General features: G+C 52.2%; 2 protein-coding genes across 2 annotated transcripts; both read left to right on the top strand.

Moving 5' to 3' along the window:
- Nucleotides 1-409: 409 nt before the first annotated feature.
- Nucleotides 410-4,583, top strand: HO133_001618 (uncharacterized protein; the record flags this gene model as incomplete). Its single annotated transcript, XM_037292546.1, has 3 exons — nt 410-1,037; nt 1,106-1,753; nt 1,810-4,583. 3 exons carry the CDS (start codon nt 410-412, stop codon nt 4,581-4,583), a joined length of 4,050 nt encoding a protein of 1,349 aa, XP_037151085.1.
- A 48-nt stretch (nt 4,584-4,631) lies between these two features.
- HO133_001619 (uncharacterized protein) lies at nt 4,632-12,796 on the top strand (the record flags this gene model as incomplete). Its single annotated transcript, XM_037292547.1, has 4 exons — nt 4,632-4,854; nt 4,906-7,144; nt 7,196-7,899; nt 7,950-12,796. The coding sequence occupies 4 exons, from the start codon at nt 4,632-4,634 to the stop codon at nt 12,794-12,796; spliced, it is 8,013 nt and encodes a 2,670-aa protein (XP_037151086.1).
- Between the last annotated feature and the right edge of the window lie 1,790 nt (nt 12,797-14,586).

Raw genomic sequence — 14,586 nt, forward strand, 5'->3', positions numbered from 1 at the left:
CACAGGTGAAGAGGAAACTTTTCCACCCACGCACGACGAACTCTTGGGCCTCGAAATAGGACACTGTTTCTGCAGAGATTATTGTCTCCCGCCAAACAGATCACTCTACTACCCAGATACGGTCCCCAGTCAGAACAGGATAACTCGTGCAGGTACCGAGGAAACTCCTTCAGACACGCAGAATAAACCTTTCCGGCTCCAAAGACAACTCCACAGAAACAACATATTCTATCTTTCCGTCATATAGAAAGACATATTCCACTCTCTAGGTAAAACCCCTATTGAATAGCTGACTAGTTCGCGCTGTGTCACACAGTTTTAGGATACCCACAGTCTAGAATCCAATAGTATTCTAGTCTTCCTCTAGAATAGAACCGAAAAACCCAGTCCTTACTCCTACGCTTACGACATGACTCAACTCAACGAGCCTATCGCGGTCATTGGAAGTGGCTGTCGATTCCCCGGAGAAGCGACGTCGCCCTCCAAACTTTGGGAGCTCTTGCATCAACCGCGTGATGTCCTGTCAAAAATTGACAGGTTCAAGGCGGAGAATTTCTACAACGTCGATGGCCATCACCATGGCGCAAGCAATGTTCGCGAGTCCTATTTTCTCTCAGAGGACCCCCGCGCCTTTGACGCCCACTTCTTTAGTATCCAGGGAGGAGAGGCAGACTGTATTGATCCGCAACAGCGCTTACTGCTTGAGACTATCTACGAGTCTCTCGAGTCCGCTGGCCAAACAATCGAAGCCTTGCAAGGATCGCCAACCGCAGTGTATGTCGGTGTGATGTGCGATGACTACGCCGAGATCGTGTATCACGATACGGAGTCAATTCCGACCTATGCTGCAACTGGTAGTGCCCGCAGCATTATGTCGAACCGAATCTCCTACTTTTTTGACTGGAAGGGTCCGTCAATGACTATTGACACTGCCTGTTCCTCCAGTCTGGTCGCCGTCCACCAGGCTGCTCAAGTCCTCAGGAGTGGCGAGTCTCGCGTTGCAGTCGCTGCTGGGGCAAATCTCATCTTCGGACCCAGTAAGTCTTCTTGATTTTGTAAGTGCCGGCTCCAGCTACTGTTTACTAATCGCTTCGACCATTGACAGAGATGTACATTGCCGAAAGCAACCTCAATATGTTGTCCCCAACGGGCCGCTCTCGAATGTGGGACGCCAATGCGGATGGCTATGCACGAGGAGAGGGTATTGCAGCTGTTGTACTCAAGACCCTCAGTGCTGCTATCGCAGATGGTGATACCATCGAATGTTTGATCCGAGAAACCGGTGTCAACCAAGACGGTCGCACCACTGGTATTACTATGCCAAGCTCCACAGCCCAGGCCAGTTTGATCCGTCAGACTTACGCCAGAGCTGGCTTGGACCTGGCGAAGCAGGCTGATCGACCTCAATTTTTCGAAGCTCACGGTACCGGTACTAAGGCCGGTGACCCCCAGGAGGCGAGAGCCATTCACGAGGCCTTCTTCTCTCAGGAGGACACCACGGATGCCAACGAGACTCTCTTTGTCGGCTCTATCAAGACTGTCATTGGACATACAGAGGGTACTGCTGGTATCGCCGGCCTTCTGAAAGCGTCTATGGCCATCCGAAACAAGACTATCCCTCCTAATATGCACTTCAACACTCTCAACCCCGACCTGGAGCCATTCTATGGCCATTTGCAAGTGCCTACAGCGGCACAGGCATGGCCTACGCTACCTGAGGGGGGTACCCGCAGGGCTAGTGTAAACAGCTTTGGTAGGTTCATCATCCTTATCAACGGGTTCAGTACTGACATGTGCGACCATTTATAGGATTTGGTGGCACCAATGCACACGCGATCATTGAGAACTATGAGCCCAACGACACTTTTTCTAACGAGGTTAACAAGCAGGACTCTACCGTCGCCACTCCGTTTACCTTCTCAGCGATTTCGGAGAAATCTCTCATATCCCAGCTCCAGACTTACGTTGCTTTCTTGCGCGGAAACGTCGGCTTCAACCTTAGAGATATGTCTTTGACGCTGTCTCGACGATCGGCGTTTCCTTTCCGAGCATCATTCTCCGCCCTTACCGCAGAAAATCTTGCTTCCAAAATCGAAGCTAAACTCGAGGAGAAATCTTCCGGATCTGCTTCCATTGCGACTCGACCAATCACGAAGCATCGCGGAATCTTGGGTGTCTTTACTGGCCAAGGTGCCCAATGGGCTACTATGGGTAAAGAGCTTATCTTGGCGTCAAGGTTCGCTGAGAGCATCGTCGATGAGCTTGAAAGGTCCCTGGCAGAGCTCCCAGAGGTAGACCGTCCCTCCTGGTCTCTCAAGACTGAAATGCTTGCTCCAGCAACATCGTCTCGCCTTAACAAGGGGGAGTTCTCGCAGCCTCTGTGCACAGCAGTACAGGTCGTCCTAGTGGACCTTCTCCGCCAGGCTGGTATCGAATTCGATAATGTTGTCGGTCACTCCAGTGGAGAGATTGCCGCCGCTTACGCAGCCGGTTTCATATGTGCGCGTGACGCAATCCGCATTGCCTACTACAGAGGCGTGTACAGCAAACTTGCTCGCGGCCCTGACAACGAATCTGGCGCTATGCTTGCAGTAGGAACATCCATGGAGGACGCCGGCGAACTCTGCGCCCTTCCCGAATTCGAAGGAAAGCTACAAGTCGCCGCCAGTAACTCGTCAGCAAGCGTTACTTTGTCCGGTAACGCAGAAGCTGTGGAGCAGGCCAAGGAAATTCTGGAAGACGAAGGCAAGTTCGCCAGGCTCTTGAAGGTTGACACGGCATACCATTCTCATCACATGCATCCTTGTTCTGGTCCTTACCAACGTTCTTTGGAACATTGCAAGATCGATATTAAGACTCCGTCTGGGTCTTGTTCTTGGTTCTCCTCTGTGCTTGGTGGCCAGAAAATGGACATGCAGAACGTCGATGATCTTAAAGCCGTCTACTGGATGAACAATATGCTCAAGCCGGTCTTATTCTCCCAGGCTGTCGAGGCTGCCGTCGCCGACGGTAGAGCTCCTGCAATCGCTTTAGAAGTTGGGCCGCATCCTGCACTGAAAGGCCCTGCAATGATGACCGTCGAAGACGTCGTTGGTAATCCCGTTCCATACTCCGGAGTCTTGAGTCGAGGGAACAATGACGTTGAAGCTTTCTCGGATGGCCTAGGGTTTGTTTGGAGCACTCTCGGGCCCGCCGTCGTCGACTTCACGAGCTACGACAAGTTGTTCAGCGAAGGGGCTCGAGACACGTTGTCGAAGAACTTGCCGTCTTATACTTGGGACCATGAGCGGACTTATTGGAATGAGGCCCGAGAATCGAAAGCCATTCGCCTGCGAGAAGATGCGACGCACGAGCTATTAGGTGTTAGGACTGCTGACAATACGGAAGGCGAGTACCGCTGGAGGAACTTCCTCAAACCGACAGAAATGCCTTGGCTCCGAGGTCATCAGATACAAGGCCAGACACTCTTCCCAGCTGCAGGATTCGCTGCAATGGCGATTGAATCGTCAAGAGTACTTGCGCCCAGCGAAGAAGTTCGCTTGATTGAACTTCGTGAGTTCAGCATCCATAGGGCTTTGGCATTTTACGACGAGGCAGCTGGCGTTGAGACCATATTCAGTCTCACCAATGTTACGACGGACAACAGCAACAATGAGAGATCTGTCTTCGCCGACTTTTCCTGTTTTGCTTGCCAGAACAAAGATTCAGGCAATCTCACGTCCATGGCCAGTGGACAGCTCAAATTGTGTCTTGGGGAGCCTTCTGTTGTCGCATTGCCTGAACGACCTCCACCAGGCGTCAACTTCGCGGATGTCGACACAGATCTGTTCTACACCCATTTGACCAACCTTGGCTACAACTACAGCGAGATCTTCCGCGCCATAACTTCGCTGAAAAGGACAACAGACGCAGCGAACGGTATCATACACAGTGCTGCGAATCCTGATGCACCAAGCCCGTTCACTCTCCACCCTGCAACGCTAGATGTAGCGTTCCAATCAGTATTCGCCGCCATCGGATCTCCAGGTGACGGCAGGCTCTGGACAATTCATGTTCCCACCATGATCAACAAGATCTCGATCAACCCATTCGCCTGCCCACCAGGAGCAGGACTTGGAGTTAGCCTGCCTTTCGATGCGTCTTTGTCAGCCTCAGTCGCTGATGGGATCTCTGGCGACGTGGACATCTACGATGAAAGCGGCATTAATGCCATTGTTCAAGTCGAAGGCCTCCATGTGACACCTCTTACAACGCCTACCGCAGTTGACGACAAACAAATCTTTGCTGAGACCATCTGGAATGTCGCTGAACCGGATGGCGAGGTAGGCTTCAAAGAGTGGACTCTGAATGATGTTGAGGAGACCGGATCTCTCTTGGTTGAACGTACCTGTCTCTTCTACATGAAGAAGTTGCATGATACGATCACCGCAAAGGAGCGCGAAAAGTGTGACTGGCACCAAACGAGGGTCTTGAACTGGGCTGCTCACACAGTCCAGCTCACCTCTGAAGGCAGACACCCGACTTGCAAGAAGGAGTGGCTCAATGATACACATGATGAGCTCCACGCACAAATCACTGAGTAAGCCGTCTGAACTACTTTTGCTGAAGCGACACTAACATGAGCGCCTAGGATGGCAAAGCTCTATGACGATTTCAACAGCTTGGTTTTTGTTGGCGAGAGATTGATTCCATTTGCTCGAGGTGAACTCTCGTTCATCGAGCAATTCAGAGAGAACAACATGTTGGAGCATTTCTACAGAGACACTTACGGATTCCCAGAGTATAATGTCTACCTTGGCCGCATGGTGAAACAAATTGCTCACCGTTATCAACACATGGATATCTTAGAGATAGGTAAGCCTGCTCCTAACGCTGCTTTTGTTTGCAGGTGCTGAACATAAGCAGGCGCTGGTACTGGAAGTTCGACTCGCGCTGCACTAAACCACATCGGTGACAACTACTCGTCGTATACATATACCGATATCTCAGCTGGCTTCTTTGAGGAAGCAAAGGAGCTCTTTAGCGATCACTCCAGCAAGATGATCTACAAGCCTCTCAACGCTGAGCATGATCCTACTACGCAAGGCTTCTCAGAGCACTCTTATGACTTGGTGATCGCATCCAACGTCCTCCACGCGACCCGATCTCTCGAGGAGACTTTAAAAAATGCACGCAAATTATTAAGGCCTGGAGGCTTTCTGATTCTGTTCGAAATCACCAACAATGAGCCTCTACGAATCGGTTTCATGTTCAGCGGTATCCCTGGCTGGTGGGTTGGTGGAGACGACAACCGAGTCCATAGCCCATTGGTATCCCAGAAAGTGTGGGACTCGACGTTTCGCAAGACCGGTTTTTCGGGTATCGACACAGCTACTCCCGATTCCAAGGTTTTCTTGGTTCCTTTTTCCATTATGGCTACTCAAGCCGTCGACACGCAGATGAACTACATCAGGAAGCCCCTGTCGCTCGCTGGCTCGAAACCTGTGATCGACAACTTGCTGGTCCTCGGTGGAGCCAAATTGCCAACTCTTCGTCTGATCGATGATGTCGCCTCTCTTCTCAAGCCACTCTGCAAGAACATCGCGACAGTGGACAGATTGGAAGACCTGGACATGTCTATTATCGCTTCCAAGCCTACGGTCCTAAGCCTTACAGAGCTGGATGCTCCAGTCTTCAATCCTTTCACGGAAGCGAAGTTCAAAGCCGTGCAAACCCTTCTCGATCAGTCGAAGAATGTCCTTTGGATAATCCAAGGTAGCAGGGGAGACCGACCATACGCCAACATGATGCAGGGAGTCGCCCGTTGCCTGGTTGCTGAGATGCCAGATCTTCGCCTGCAATTCCTCGATGTAGACGTTGCTGAGAAACCCGACGCGAAGCTCCTTGCCGAGACTCTACTGCGACTGCAAATCTCAGACTCATGGAAGTCTACGAATGACTCTTACAAGCCTTTATGGACGGTCGAGCGAGAGCTCGCAATCTCCAAGGGCTGCGTTGAGATTCCACGCTACATACCAAACGATGGACCGAATGACCGCTTCAACTCTGCAAAGAGATTGATCAGGAAAGATGCCTCCATCAAAACCTCGGTCGTGACCATCACTTCTTCCGACTCATCATACGATCTTCAGGAGTACCATGCACCGAAGATCTCAGAACTCACCCATGATGATGATAGCTTGATGATTGAAGTCAGCCGGTCCGTTTTGACTGCGCTGAAGCTTAAGTCAGTAGGATACTTGTACATCGTCATAGGTGTGGTTGCCGGGACACAGAAAAAGGTCATTGCTATATCTGAGGGCAATCGATCCGTCGTCTCCTGCCCCAAGAGCTGGACCCATCCCTGCCCGGTTGCTGAGGATCAGGAGAGCCGCCTACTTCTTGCAATCGCAAATGACCTTTTAGCCGATGCTATCATTGGTAAAGCCACAAAAGGAAGCTCACTGCTTGTGCACGAGCCTACACCATTGCTCAAATCAGCAGTCAGCAGGCTAGCCAAGGAAAAAGCTCTACTTGTGGCGTACACTACTACAAAGTCCGACCAATCTGGGATTCACCGTCTTCATCCATCCACCCCAGACCGAGCCATCGAACACTGCATACCAAAGCAGGTCTCAATATTCGTCGACTTTTCCGGAAGCGCAGATCCAAACGAGATTGGAGCTCGCATTGAAAAGCACCTCCCACTGCGATGCAAACGGAGCAAAGCCGCCGCACTCTTCAACCCGCGGTCCTTTATCCGACCAGGGCACTCTGGAGTCACAGTCTCGAAAACTCTTCAGAAGTCCTATGCCCGGTCACTGGTGGAGCTCTCGGGTGGCAATTCATTTGGCCAAGTCCAAGAGATTGCTCTGAAAGACATTCCGGAGCATCCGGTAGAGAGTGGAACTCTTTGCACTGTAAATTGGACTGCTGCCGCCACAGCACCAGTCAGAATCCTACCTGCTGAGTGTGACACTCAATTTCGAAATGACAGGACCTACTTCTTGATCGGACTGACTGGTGAACTTGGGCTATCGCTCTGCCACTGGATGGTGAAGAGGGGTGCCAAGTATCTCGCTCTGACAAGCAGGAAGCCAAACATAGACCAGGGTTGGCTCAATATGATTCAAGAGATGGGTGCTGTTGTGAGGCCCTTCGCAATGTGGGTACTGAAAAAACAATGCGTAGCAGACACCGGCTAACAGCTTCACAGGGATGTCATCGACAAGGAGTCTGTCATTGCAGTGCACAAAGTCATCTGCAGCACGATGCCTCCGATCGCCGGTGTTGCTAATGCCGCTATGGTCCTTATAGACGGTCTTTTCACCAACAAGACACACGAAGAGTTCAACAAGACCCTTCGAGCCAAAGTGGACGGCAGTATCATACTTGACGAACTTTTCCCTGGGAACGACCTCGATTTCTTCATCCTCTTTTCCTCCCTTGCTTCGGTCACAGGTAACATCGGTCAGACAAGCTACGCAGCAGCCAATGCCTTCATGGCCGCCTTGATCGCTGGGCGAAGAAAGCGAGGTGTCGTCGGAAGTGTAATGAACTTGGCTGGTATCTTTGGACTTGGCTACATCACTCGCACAGACAAAGGCATCTTGGACCGTCTAGGCAACATGGGCTACGCCAACATCTCGGAGTGGGATTTCCACCAGTTCTTCGCGGAAGCAGTCCACGCTGGACGTCCTGAGTCTGGAAGGAGCCCAGAGTTATCAGCTGGTCTCCAGTCTTTCGACCCTGAGAATGACGCCAACCCACCGGCGTGGTTGAGCATCCCCAAATTCTCCCATTACCGACGAATCAAGACTATCGGACAAAACGCTGGGGGCGCTGCCAAAGGTAGTGTTTCCGTCAAGACGCAGCTGAAAGAGCAGACAAGCGAGGAGGCTGTCTACCAAACACTGCTAGGTTAGTTCGCGATCGCTCCGAGGTAGTTTAAAGTCTAACATGAGTCACAGATGGATTGCTCTCTATGTTGTCTGATCGTCTGCATTTGTCTCCCGAAGACAGCATCTCTCCAGAAACCACGATAGTCGAGCTAGGCGTGGACTCACTGGTGGCAGTTGATCTACGATCCTGGTTCACTAACGAGCTCGGTCTCGATATGCCAGTTCTCAAGATCCTTGGAGGTGCAAGTGTGGCGGATCTTATTGAGGACGCAGTCAAGAGACTTCCAGCAGAGCTGGTCCCAAATCTTGTTTCGGGCTCCGAAGCCGAGGCTGATCCGACCAAGCCGATCGAAGAGCAGCCCAAGGAAGACACTATCGATGCGGCCATCGAAATCAATGAAGAAACAACCGAGTCGACTCTCGAATCCAGGGCGGAGACGACCGAGTCCGAGGGAGATAAAGATGGCTCTCTGTCATATGAAGATTCGGAATCATCTCAATCATCGACGACACCACCATCAGTCGAAGCAGAAGAGTCATCTACAGAGATCAGCATTTCGAACATTGACGACATCTTGGAGCACAAGGATGATGCTTTCCCTGTGGTCCAGAAGCAGTCGTTCCAAAAGACAACAAGAATGTCTTACGGCTCGTCACGGTTTTGGTTCTTGAAGCAATACCTGGAGGACCCGACCACCTTCAACCTCCTCTGCCGCACCAAGTTGAGCGGTCACCTCAAGGTGGCTGAACTTGAACGCGCAGTCTCAGCGGTGGGGCAAAGGCACGAAGCTTTCCGGACTGCCTTCTTCGCCAACACTGAGCGCATGAACGAGCCAACGCAAGGAGTGCTTGCCTCATCGAGGCTTCACTTAGAGAAGAAATCGATTGCGGCTGAGGCAGATGCCATCAAGGAATGCGACATCATGATGAAACACATATTCGACCTGGAACAAGGAGAGTCCATCAGGATCCTTCTATTATCGCTCAACCCAACCACGCATTTCCTCGTCTTCGGATTCCACCACATCGCCATTGATGGATTCAGCTTCAATATTCTTCTATCGGACTTGAACAAGCTCTACGCAGGGCAATCGCTTCCTTCCGTCAGCTGCCAGTTCACCGACTTTGCTGCGAACCAGCGAAAGGAAGTCGAAAGCGGTGCAATGAAAGGAGAGCTCGAGTACTGGAAGAAAATGTTTTCCACCTTCCCAGACCCCTTGCCGCTATTCCCCATGGCCAAGGTTAACTCTCGTCTTCCATTGAAGAGGTATGACTACCAACAGACCGAGTTGATCCTGGACTCCAAGACTGCCAGTCAGATTAGAGACACATGCCGTCGATACAAATCGACTACATTCCACTTCTTCCTTGCCGTCCTCAAGATCTTCTTGTTCCGCTTTCTAGACATCGAGGATGTGTGTGTCGGCATGGCAGATGCAAACAGAACGGACAGCAATTCCACTGGTACCATTGGTTTCCTCTTGAACCTGCTACCACTTCGATTCAAGGCGAACTCAAAGCAGAACTTTGCCGAAGCCATCAAAGAGGCTCGAGACAAGGCATACAGTGCGCTAGCTCACTCCAAGCTGCCCTTCGACGTCCTCTTGGAGGAGCTCGACATCCCACGCTCTTCAACGCACAGCCCGCTTTTCCAAGTGTTTATGGACTATCGCCAGCTCGCGGTAAAGTCCCCAAAGATGTTGGGCGCTCAGGCAGATGGTGTAGCATCGACGGGACGCACAGCCTATGACCTAACACTGGACGTCAACGAGGTCTCGGGTGATGAGATAAAGATTGCATTCAGGACACAGAAGTATCTGTACTCGCAGACCAGCACGGACATTCTCTTCAAGAGTTACGTCCGTTTGGTAAAGGAGTTTGCCTCGAGCTTCGATGTCGCACCAAGCAAAGTGCAGCTGTTTGATTCTGCCGATACGAAAGCTGCGATCAATCTTGGTCGAGGTATGTCAAGCTCAGAAGTCTTGTTGAGTCGCACTGATTCGAAAACAGGTCGTCTTATGGAATCTGATTGGCCTGCAACCATCGCGCACCGTGTTGATGACATGGTGATCGAGCATGGCGAAAGTATCGCCGTCAAAGATGGTATGGGCACTGCACTGACATACAGTGAATTGGCCGGGCGTGCCGATGCCATCAGCACCTCCCTTTCTAAGGTTGGTGTGAGTGCTGGTTCAACAATTGCGGTATTCCAGGAGCCATCAGCAGATTGGATCTGCTGCCTCCTAGCCATCTGGAAGTTTGGCGGTGTCTACGTTCCTCTTGAGCTACGCAACGGAATCCCTCGACTTGCCATAATTGTCAAAGATTGCCAACCTGGCGCGATACTTTGCCACGATAAGACCGCCAACGATGTGCCTGCTTTGGGCTCCAAGTCGGCAAAAGTCATCAACGTTTCCAATGTGAACTCCAATGAGATCATAGCTTTTGCAAATAAAGCACAACCTCAAGCTCCAGCTGTCATCTTGTATACCAGCGGATCTACTGGTGTACCAAAGGGTATCATCCTGCGTCACTCCAGCATCCGAAACGAAATGGAAGGCTACAGCAAAGAATGGAATATTGGCCGGGAGACAGTTCTCCAGCAGAGCGCTTACTCGTTCGATTTCTCTCTGGACCAAATGCTCTCCGGCCTTGCCAACGGAGGCACAGTCTACGTGGTGCCAGAGTCTAAGCGAAGAGACCCGGCCGAACTGGCGAACTTGATCAACAATGAGAAGATCACCTACACCAAAGCGACTCCCTCTGAGTATTCCTCTTGGCTTCGTTATGGCTGGACATCTCTTGCTAGAGCCTCTCAATGGAAATACGCGTTCGGTGGTGGAGAGGCATTGACCAGCACTCTCGTTCAGGGTTTCCGCGATCTGAACAACACAGGTTTACGGCTCTTCAATTCATACGGACCCGGCGAGGTGACGATCTCTTGCACAAAATCGGAGATCAAATACTGGGAGGCTTCGCAGAACTCTGAAGAAGCAATCCCAGCCGGATTCCCCCTACCCAACTACGCACTATATATCGTCGACAGAAACATGGACCCCGTTCCTGTTGGCGTCACTGGTGAAATTCTCATCGGCGGCGCAGGATCCGCCCTCGGGTATTTGAACAACGACAGATTGACGAAGACTAAATTCATCCCGGACATTAACCCATCCCCAGAGTACGCTTCCAGAGGCTGGACAACCGTGTACAAGAGCGGCGACTTGGGTCACCTACGCAGCGATGGTGCGCTCATCTTCGAGGGAAGAATCGAAGGCGATACTCAGATCAAGTTGCGAGGCATCCGGATCGAATTGGAAGATATTGAGAACACGATCATCGAAGCTGCAGGTGGTGTCATCTGCAAAGCTGTCTGCTCCGTTCGTGGAGATCCGCAATTCCTTGTCGCCCACGTGGAATTCTCAACGACCTACCCCAATGGCGAGCGAGAGCAGTTCATAAAGACTTTGGGTGTTCGACTGCCACTTCCGCAATACATGCGTCCTGCTAGGATGATTGCCCTGGACATGATCCCACTCAACAGTCACTCCAAAACAAACAGGCTGGCCATCAACGCACTACCATTGCCATCGGCATCCCGCACCAGTGGGGGTAACGTCGTTCTCAGCGAGACGGAACAGGCTCTGGAGAAAGTGTGGCAGGGAATCGTATCCAAGGACATCGCAGCTACCGTTACAATCGACCGGGACACCGACTTCTTCCACGTTGGTGGTAACTCCTTGCTCCTTGTCAAACTTCAAGCACTCATTCGCGAGAACTTCAACGCTGTTCTACCAATGGTTGAACTGTTCGAGGCCAGCACTCTCGGGAGCATGGCATCAAAGATTGAAAACGCAAGCGCGGTCGTCGCGATCGATTGGGAAGCTGAGACCGCTGTTCAAGCCGACTTGATTGCCAGCAAAGCAATCGACGGCAGACAAAGTGTCATCTCTCCCCGCACCGGTTCAGGACTGGTCGTTCTTCTCACAGGAGCAACCGGCTTCCTCGGCCGCCACCTCCTCCAACAGTTGAATTCCGACCCGCGAGTATCCCAAGTCCACTGCGTCGCCGTCCGGCAAAACTCCGACTTTGAACCTCGCCAGTTAGCCGTCGAGTCCGATAAAATAAACATCCACACAGGCGATCTGACCGAGTCCAAGCTCGGCCTCTCCGACACCTCTTTCTCCGCCCTCTCCCGTGATGTGGACGTCATAATCCACAGCGGCGCCAACCGATCCTTCTGGGACTACTACCAACAATTGCGCCTCCCCAACCTCGCTTCTACCAAAGAACTCGCACGCCTCGCATGCCCACGCCAAATCCCCATCCACTTCATCTCCAGCGGCGGCGTGCTCCAACTGGCCGGAAACGCTAGCCCCGCATCGTCAATGGCATCCTTCCAACCTCCCGTCGACGGCTCCATGGGCTACGTCGCATCCAAATGGTCCAGCGAAGCCTATCTCGAAAACGCCTCCCGCGCCCTCGGGCTCCCCGTGCACATCCACCGCGTCACGCCCGCCGCATCCGACAGCCCCGCGACGCCCGAGCTGCTGGCCGAATTCTCCGACCTAGCCGGCCGCATGCAGACGCTTCCGTCGCAAGCGGGCTGGAACGGCAGTTTCGACCTCATCCGCGTGCGCTCGCTGGCACAAGCTGTCTGCGACGCCGCGCTCGCGACTCCACTTGAAAGCAGCGAGAAGGCAACCACGTTCCAACATCACCAGAGCGAGATCAGGTTGCAGATGGCGGATGTCGCGGAGCATCTTGAATCGCATGAGGGGCGGGATACGTTTGAGAGGCTGGCGCCGCATAAGTGGGTGGGCAAGGCGAAGGTGTTGGGCATTGGGTATCATTTCGCGAGTCAGGATTTCAGTATAGGAGGGGAAGGGGGAAGTGGGACGTTGACGCTAAAGAGGTAGATTGCCGGACGTGAATGACTGATGATATCACGGGCATGGGTGGAGTTGCGCTGAATTTTTGGTTTCATGTGCGGTTTAGCCAGCGATGATAAAAGTTCGTGCTGTTTTTGTTTGCGTTTGCGTTTCTAGATGGAAAGCAGGCTTTCTTAGACCAGCGTTTGTGTTTTGTGTGGTTGATAATGTATAATGAATTTCTTCACCTTAAATCAGCAAAATTGCACGATTAGAAAATGCATCCGGAATGATAAAGCAAACCCCCAAAGCACTCTGCGTGGAGATCTCAAAAGCAACCCTGACCAAAACCTTCCACAACGCTCAAAACATCCCCTCCTCTCTACCGCAAACCCTAGCAATCTAAATCCCCCCAACCCCAACCCCAACCCAACCTCCTTCACCCGCAAAAATCTCATCTACCCCAAAACGAACAAAACCCCCTCATCTCCCACCCCCCTTCCCCACTCCCCACCATCACCACTCCCCCAATCCAACCAATGAAAAGAAACGAAATCTCCCCCTCATCAGCAACTCCCCCTCCCCCCAAAACCCCTCCAAACCAACCTCCAACCCTTCACAACCCATCCCCACAGAATCCCCACCCCTTCCTCTCCTCCCCCTCCTCATCCCCCTTCACAACCACCCCCCCCTCCACCTGCCCCATCGACCCTCCCACGCAAACGACCACTACACACGACCGCGCCGCCATCATCCCTCACACCCTCCACCACCCCTTTGCGAAAGCTTGAAAAGAACACAAAAAATGCCGATCGCGTCGTTGCCAGACGAAAGGAGACGTCTGTGCGAGGATCGAAAGAAATTAGGCTGTGTGCGACGTCGGCGGTATGTATCGTACAGCGCAGGGGCGCCCCACGACGTGCGATCGGAGTCGGAGACCTTTGCGGCGTTATCCGCGATGGGGTGGACAGGTTTGTTTGGCGTGAGGAAGGGAGTTGGCTCGGACGGGCGGGTTCGCTTGGTCGGGTCCGGCGGTGTTGAAGAAAGTGAGCGTGCGCTCGATGTTTATTGGGTCGTCGTGGTCGAGGGGGAGGGGTGAGGTGGTCGATGGGTTCTTGGAAGCCGGGGTCGGATATGGCGGCGAGGATGTTGGAGTGCGTGTGTTTGATCGCTCGCTTTGTGGGGTTTGGAGGAGCGGTGGTGGGTGGTGGTGGTGAGGTCGGGGTGATTTGTGGGATTGGGGAGGCTTGTGATGCTTTTGGTTGGATTGAGGGATATGCTGCGTCGTGATGCGTTGGGGCAGGGTTGCTTGATGGGAATGGTTTCTGGGGTTTGGGGAAACTGCTTCTGAGTAGTATATTTGATAGGTGAGGACGATGAGTGGCTGGAACGATTGATGTTGAATTACTCGACTTTGAAAGGCCGCTTCTGACTGTACCTGACGGCTGGATCTGAGATCAACGCGATGTCTTTGTATGCATGTAAAGCAATTTATCGAACAATGAGGTATATACAGCCTGCCGCCTGTTTTCTTCCCACTGATGAGGTGTCATTGTCCAAATGGTCCTTGTTCGAAGTCCCAGGGGTTTCAATGACGTTCTGACTTCGCAAAGATATAACACTGTTGTCATAACAACACTATTTGAGCAGGTCATGAGAACATTGGGATTATGTAAGAGCTCTGGGCTTGCATCACATCTTCCGCAAGCCTTTCGATCTCACCTCGGAGACGCTATCTCCAAGGCGTTCAATCTTCTACAACGAACACCCAGGAGGGCTTACCAACATCAAAAGCTCTCTCAAGTCCTCAGAACAAAAAAGCATCTTCCACCATGGCG

This window comes from Letharia lupina (genome assembly GCF_014066315.1).
Source record: "Letharia lupina isolate WasteWater1 chromosome Unknown contig_13, whole genome shotgun sequence".
In the NCBI taxonomy this organism is placed as follows: Eukaryota; Fungi; Ascomycota; class Lecanoromycetes; order Lecanorales; family Parmeliaceae; genus Letharia; species Letharia lupina.